Source organism: Pyxicephalus adspersus, unplaced genomic scaffold (assembly GCF_032062135.1).
Source record: "Pyxicephalus adspersus unplaced genomic scaffold, UCB_Pads_2.0 Sca959, whole genome shotgun sequence".
Taxonomy (NCBI): domain Eukaryota; kingdom Metazoa; phylum Chordata; class Amphibia; order Anura; family Pyxicephalidae; genus Pyxicephalus; species Pyxicephalus adspersus.
In genome coordinates this window covers 1-8,000 of record NW_027317966.1, presented here as the reverse complement: position 1 = coordinate 8,000, position 8,000 = coordinate 1, and the positions used below count along the sequence as shown (strand labels likewise).

General features: G+C 38.5%; 1 protein-coding gene and 1 pseudogene across 1 annotated transcript; both read left to right on the top strand.

Moving 5' to 3' along the window:
* The first annotated feature begins 104 nt into the window (after positions 1-104).
* LOC140321158 (disks large homolog 3 pseudogene) lies at positions 105-7,799 on the top strand (annotated as a pseudogene).
* Positions 1,423-7,058, top strand: LOC140321157 (testis-expressed protein 11-like; the record flags this gene model as incomplete). The annotated part of the gene is given in 9 exon segments (XM_072398018.1): positions 1,423-1,480; positions 2,021-2,116; positions 2,982-3,063; positions 3,156-3,234; positions 3,716-3,867; positions 4,672-4,757; positions 5,677-5,814; positions 5,981-6,083; positions 7,012-7,058. Coding segments are annotated over 9 exon segments (813 nt in total).
* Positions 7,800-8,000: the final 201 nt, after the last annotated feature.

The following is an 8,000-nucleotide window of genomic DNA, read 5'->3' as shown; positions in this document are numbered from 1 at the left end:
AAGTAGTGACTATCAAGAAACAGTAATTAGTGTATAACCAGTAGCAACCAACGTATAACTACTAGTAACCAGTGTATAACCAGTAGTCTCTCCTGTGTGTGCAGAGTGACAGACTGTGTCCTGCGGGTCAATGATGTGGATGTCACTGAGGTCGTGCACAGTAAAGCGGTGGAGGCTCTGAAGGAGGCTGGCCCAGTTGTGAGGCTGCTAGTCCGGCGCAGACAAAGTCCTCCAGAGACCATTGTAGAAGTAAATCTACTGAAAGGTCCTAAAGGTCAGTATGGGGAAACTCTGGATTAAAAGATGACCAAAAAATGTGTACTCTTACCTGGAAAGGTTCATTCTGTTAATAAATTACTTAATTTCAAGGCCTGAGCTTATCAATAAAATAGATAACGTTTGTGAGAACTGGCACACTTGCAAAGTCAGATTTTTTTTTTTAACAGAGGTATGAGGCATTCTGTGTAATGCAAAGGTATGATATACTGTATGAGATATACAGGTATGAGACACTGTGTAATAAAGAGGTATGAGGCACTGAATGTTTTTCAAAAGTATGAGACAATGTGTGTAGTATGGGGGTATGAGACACTGTGCAACATAGAAGTATGAGACACTGTTTGTAATTCAGAGGTATGAGGCACTGTGCATAATTCAGAGGTATGAGGCACTGTATGCAATTCAGAGGTATGAGGCACTGTGTGCGCCAACATATTACGCAGCGCTGTACATTAAATAGGGATTGCAAATGACAGACTAATACAGACAGTGATACAGGAGGAGAGGACCCTGCCCCAATTGTATCTAATGCTATAGTCTAACACAGGGGTGTCAAACTCAAATACACAGTGGGCCAAAATTAAAAACAAGACAAAGTCGCGGGCAAACCTTGAAATTTATTTAAAAAAATTAGGAAGTTTTTCCTTTCTCATTAGATATAAAACCCTCTTCACTGAAATAGCACCGCTACTACAAATCCCTGCGTCTGTAAAACAAACCGATGCGGGGCCACCCATAGGCAGAGAGCCCTCTGGTCTTTAGATGGGAGCGATGCCAGGAATTTTAGTAGCGGCGATATTTCAGTGCAGCAGCGGGCCAGCTGCAGCTCATAATTAGGATTCCTTTGGGGACCAAAAAAAAGGACGTTGTGGGCCAGATTTGGCCCACGGGCCAGAGTTTGACACCCCTGGTCTAAGACTTAAATAAAAAGTATAATCTGAGCTGATGTAATTAGGATAATGAGCTTCATTGAGTAGTTTTGTTTTGTAATATTTCATCATAGCTGGGACTCAAAGCTGAGATTACATACTGCCATTATTGCAGTTCTGCTTCCCCCTGGTGGTGAGAGTGTAGACATTCTTGTGGCAATGTATTTTTTGTTTGCTATATAATTTAATGACAGTTAAACCTTTTTTATTACAGCCAGAGTTATGAGCTCAGTAAGGCTGACATGCGCTTCACCACTGGACATGAGATGCAGGTGAGACATTCACTTACATTCTGACAATTGCTTATTCTTAGAATTTCACATCCAACCAGCATTATGGGTGTGCTCCTTCTTTATTGGCTTTTTTCATGTCATGAATAATGGGTGATTGGGGGGCTTGGAGGTGTTATATTATATATTGAAAATTTTTTTCTGAAAGAGGTCCATGCAATAACAGAGGTCCATACATCAAAAGAGACCCAGACAGTAAGTAGTCTAGGCCCATGTATTAATAGAGATCATTGTAGTAATAGAGGCCGGTGCGTTTACAGAGGTCCATTTATTAGTAAAGGCCCATGCAAAAAAAGCAGGCCATATACCAATGGAGAATAAATCATTCCGACATTGTTGACCTGTTCATTAAGCAGGAATTGGAGGCATCCAAAGGTCCAGGTAATATATTTTTTCTCAATGAATTCTGGTCACAGCCTTTCTTGCAGATTACATGCACTGTATTCTATTTGTTTATTTTTCATTACTTTGATAAATATTTTTTATAAGTTTTAGATTTCTCATCACTGCCTATTTTTTTAGGCCAAAGTACTGAGGCTACTTGCAGGAGTGTATCTGAATTGGGACTGCAAATTATACCAAGATAAAGCACTAAATGCCATCAGATTAGCAAATGAGGTAAATGCAGCACCATGTGATAGCAATTGAATGAATGTCAGTTATCTGAGTGTATGACTGTCTATGTTTGGTAATGATGTGTACATGATGGTGTCCATACTTTTTTCATCACTTCTGCTTCCTTGTACATGTACATGGATGATTCTTTGATCACATTGTGACTTTACCAGATCAGTTGTGACTAAATTAAGGATGAGCAAAATTAGGAGTTTCACTTCAAATTACATTTTAGATTTCCGTGAAATTTTGTCATTATGGAAAAATGCATGGAGTCAATAGGGGAAGCAAATTTAGGGTTGTTTTTAAGGCTTTAAATGGCACCAGGGAATAAGGGAGACATTTTTTCAGGTATCAGTGACTTTTAACCGACAGTTGACTTTTTTTTGGTTTCCATCTGATTTACTTTAGGTTTTACGAATCTAAAGGGTAAGATATGTCTCATCTGGGTTGTTTTAGGGCTAGTGTTTCACAACCAGGGTCCCTCCAGAGGTTGCTAGGGGTGCAATGAGAAGTTTGTTCCTCTCAGGTCAGTTTAGGTGACACCTTGATCACCATGATCTTACTGGCTATCTGTAAGGATGACATTCTTCCCAATGGCCAGCAATGTAAGAGAAGTTCTTCGCACTGACCACCACACTAATATACTGTGATCTGTGGATATAGTAATTATAGAAGGGGTCCACTGAAGACCTGAAAGTTTTTTTAAGGGTTCCCCCATGGTAAAATGGGGGAAACACTGTGGTGTGGTATTTTACTTCTTTATTATGCTTACCAGGATAATGTTATTAGTAAATCTGAAACAATTAGAGGAAGTTGTATTTTTTATTTTGCTCATTATGTTGTATTGATCATTTCCTGTTTCCAGGAAAACCTCCATCCAGCTGGGCTTTATTTGAAGATGAAAATATTGTTGAATTGCTCCTTACCCGACAGTGTCATTTCTATGGGTGAGATGAATTTGTGGGGTGACAATCATTATGTTAGAATCAGAAAAAAATAAACATTTTAATCAGCTGAATTTGTCTTTATGAACTTTCAGCGGCTGCAGATATGCTTCGTTACAAGATGGTAATAGATGTGTATCTAAGCACTGTGAAGCTCATTATGAAATATGAAAGGTAAGATCCAGCTAACATTTATATCACTCGCTTTACCTACAGTCACATCATTCATAATGCTTATTCAGCTCGTTCATCCTGGGAGCTCCAAAACATGTGGAAATACATGACATATTCAAAGATTTCTGGACACTTGACCATCACAAATATATGAAGAGTTGAAGTCAGGACTGTGCAGGACATTTGAGTTCCTTGTCACCAAACTGGTGACCCCATATCTTTATGGAGCTGGCTTTGTACCCCAGGGCACAGTCTTGGGGGAACATAAAATGGTTCCCACCAAACTGTGACCACAAGGTTGGAAGAACACAATTGTCTACAATGTCTTTGTATGATGGAGAATAACCAGAATGCTTGCGGGGTCCACATACCTTTGGCCGTACATTGAATACTTCTGCTGGAAATGTTAGGTTAAACATGCCCAAATAATTCATTTATCACATGCCAAAGAATGGATTGTGTTGTTCGTGTCATTTTACAGGGACTGCGTGGGATATGAATTCCTGAAAATGATTTGTAACCACTTTGAGTCCACTCCTGATATTGAAAAAGCTCTACTTCTGCAAATCGAACTTTTAACACGGCAAGGAAAAAGACTGCTGGCACGACAGAAAGTAGAAGACTTAATAACAGGTATAAATGATAATGTCAGGGGTGTCCTTCCTATAATTGTGCATGGGGTGATGGCCCAAATATATTCAGTGTTTCTGTGGTACTTGTGTACAATGCAGGATTCTAACTAGAGATAGGAGAACAGAGAAAAGTTCAAGCAACTTTTTAAAAATGTGGTAACCGTGGAAATTTGGATTTTTGTAACAGTAAGTCCTATCGCAGTCAATAGGAATTGAAATCAGGCTTCAAAATAACATATATTGCAGAACAATATATGATTCATAAATATGCAGAACTATTTAGGAAGTTTCTGACAGCCAGATGTTATGATGAGGCCAAAAAGCAGCCTGAGACACTTTCTTTAAAAATGATACTTATTTAAAAGGATGGGACCTGGTGGGACTGGCAATCATATTAAGAAAAGGTGGCTCTACCAGTCAATATGAAGGAGTTAGAGAACTGCAGAAGCAGATATAAGGCAGAACAGAATTCATTATCTTTCTCCTAGAAGCCATTTGGAAAAATGAATCACCAAAATAACACTGAAATTTGTATTTGGCTAGGGCAATATTATTAAATTAATACATTTTGGTGTCCATTCCAATTAGCACCAACTTTGTAAAATAAAGGGTCATGGTAAATAGCCAGATAAGTATGGAATGTGATGTGACTTTGGACATTCCTGTTTTTGTAAATAGTGTACTCTCCTACCACTTCCCATACCCAAATGATATTCTCACTTCCCAGGACACGTGGAATTATATGTAATAGTAGATAAAAATAAATATGAACACAATGTGATATTGTTACCATTTTATTTTTCAGGACATTACACTGGGAAACCTCTGTCTGATAAAGCATTGAACAGTCTGCACAACATTTTGTGGGACTGTGCTTCTAAAAGCTTTGAGGTCAGTAGAAATAAATATAATCAACAAGAACATCAAATTTACCTTAAGTTTCTGAGGAATAAAGGGAGCATTCTATGTTAGGTAGGCTTTTGATGAAACTTTCTCCTGCTGCTACAATGAAATGTGGCAGTTATATTAGTTCTTCCTAAGTACTCCAATCTATAGCTACATGTACACAAGTGTTCCGAGAACATCTGTAAACTGTTGTCATTTAATAAAGTTACTAGAGAAGTCTTCCAGGATTTTTTACACACATATACATATATATATATATTGTGACATTGCAAAAGGGAAAGAAAGCTCTCTCTGACCTGGGGCACAGGGAAGCTGCCTGTAAGAGCCATTGTTATACTACATGTGAGTAAAGGTTGCTGGAACGTTTGTGTTGAGTTGGCTGGGTTAGCCACCAACTGGTAGAGAGGAATCTGCCTTTGTTTTGTTTTATCTCATGCAACCTTTTAATAAAACTGCAGGTCAGTTTCAACCTTACCCACTGCCTACAGTGTGCTTCATACACCTCTCGTGCAGTCTGAGAGTACATTTTACCCCAGAAAAGGTGGTCCCACAAGGGTGGTATACCACAATATATATATATATATATATATATATATATATATATATATATACACACACATAATATGCGGGATATTATTATTATTAATAATAATAATAATAATAATAATAATAATAAAAAACAGTATTTATATAGCGCCAACATATTACGCAGTGCTGTACATTAAATAGGGGTTGCAAATGACAGACAGATACAGAAGGTGACACAGGAGGAGGAGAGGACCCTGCCCAGAAGAGCCTACAATCTAAAAGATATGTATGTATATTTTATATTTATATCTGTGGGTAGGAATCTTCCTACATTATTTATCATAAATTAATTTCATCTTTATGTTTTGATCTAAAGCAAAAAAGCTACTCAGAGGCCCTAGACTGGTACAACTATTCACTGAGCATTTATGCTTCAGACTATGCGGACTCCAACTTTGCCAAACTACAAAGAAACCGAGCTTCCTGTCTCCTTCACCTCAATGAAATCTCCAAAGTAAGATTTTTCTTTTCAATAAACTTCAGCTTTAAAGTTGATTGTACTTCTAAAACTGTCAGGACCCCCTTCTGTACTCCCCCATTTTTATGACTTTCAGTTCCACTCAAACCTATTTATGTTTTGTAGTAGTGAGATATCCTGTAAGGAATTCCCTTTATTCCAGGCCAGAGATGCAGTAACCGCAGCTGAGAAATATGACCCAGACAGTATCCTCACTCATTTTATCCATTTTAAGATCGCAGTTAAGGAAAACAATGCATTGGAAGGTAACTGGTCTTCTATCGTATGTTTTAGAAATCAGTGGAGGGAGGGACATTCTGGAGACTTACCTGATAGGTACAGATATCATCCCTATTTAATGTACAGCGCTGCGTAATATGTTGGCGCTATATAAATCCTGTTTATTAATAATAATAATAATAATAATAATAATTAATAATAATCATAGTGTTTGCCAGGCCTTCTGTTTTATCAGAGGCAACAGCCAAGAACAGGATCATTGTCATGATTATTTTGCTAGCTATACACAAATTGCTGACCAAAAATATTATCTGTTAATTGTAAATCATTTTTATTACCACACACCGCAATAGATTCCTACAGGAGGAAAGATAATCATATGTGCACATGCTCCCATGTTTGATCAGACATAACTATATTGAGAGATCTCAAGGACATAACAAGAGGCAGGGAAGAGATCCAGGGAGAAGTGTTGTCAGACATAGAATGCATCCACACACAGATAAACCAAACCTGTAAGTAAAGCTGCGTACACACTTGCAATTTTTGTCGTTGGAAAGGATCTTTCACGATCCTTTCCAACGACAAGGGAGTGCAACTGTGTGTAATTCAGAGGTATGGAGCACTGTGTGTAATTCAGAAGTATGAGGCACTGTTTGTAATTTAGAGGTATGAGGCACTGTGTGTAATTCAGAGGTATGACGCCCTTTGTGTAAAACAGAGGTTTCAGGAGTTACTTGCCATGCATAACAGGGATTACGCTGTGCATACTGAAGTGCAGTTCTCACTGGGAAGTTGTACATTATAAAACAGTGTTATATTTTTGTAAAAAAAATTCTGTGTGGCCATTTTCTGTCAGAGAATACAATTGGGAATATAGAGTTGGGGATCAGTCCCATACATTCCCTAGGGTCTTAATATCTTTGTGTTCTTTTGCACTTTTATGCAAAATAGTTTCATGGATCCACTTGGTGGCAGCAACAACACAGAACATTGTTTAACGCAGTGTCCCAAATTCTCCAATGAAATTGGCTTTTTTTTTTGGTTAATGAGAATTTGTTTTTTAAGGAACATCACTAAGCAATATTTGCTAACTAGGATGACCTCATAACGTGACCACATTACCATTTTTGTGAAAAATATTACTTAGATGAAAGATATAACACCAATGACTACATCCTCATACAAACTTCAATGTGTTCATTCTACTTTTTCAGTCATTTTCAATATTCTCACATTTCTTTGGTAATCGTGCCATGACTTATACCTGGTTTAGGGTGAGAACGCCCTGTCCCTATATCCCAACTGAACTGCTTCTTGGTCACCCCATCTTCTGGTGTTATAAGTTACCATTTTAACTCTACAGGGCTAGGATTTAGTATTGCGGGAGGAATTGGAAACCAACACATTCCAGGAGACAACAGTATCTACATCACCAAGATCATTGAAGGTGGAGCAGCACAGAAAGATGGAAGACTGCAGATTGGAGACCGGCTCTTAGCAGTGAGTGTCAGGCGTTGTGTTAGGGATAGAGAAATGGGGAACGGGGGCCAGAGTTTTTTCCTTTCTAATAATTTGCTTGTTCACCTTTCCTCAGGTAAATAACACCAACCTACAGGACGTCCGACATGAGGAAGCTGTGGCTGCTCTGAAGAACACATCTGACATGGTTTATCTCAAAGTAGCCAAACCTGGTCCAGTTCACCTGAATGAGATTTACGCTCCCCCTGACTATGCCAGCAGTGAGTATGACCGAAGCCCATCTCATGCTAAAAGATTCTATTGTCCAATACTGATCAATCCCAAACATGCAATAATGCCCACAAAGAGTTTCAGTGCAGGACTCATAGCTTCCTACATATTGAAAATTGCCCCTGATTTGTTGTCACAAAGAAGGGGTTGGCTACCTAATGAAGCACTGTGCCAAGGCAGAGGCAAGAGTG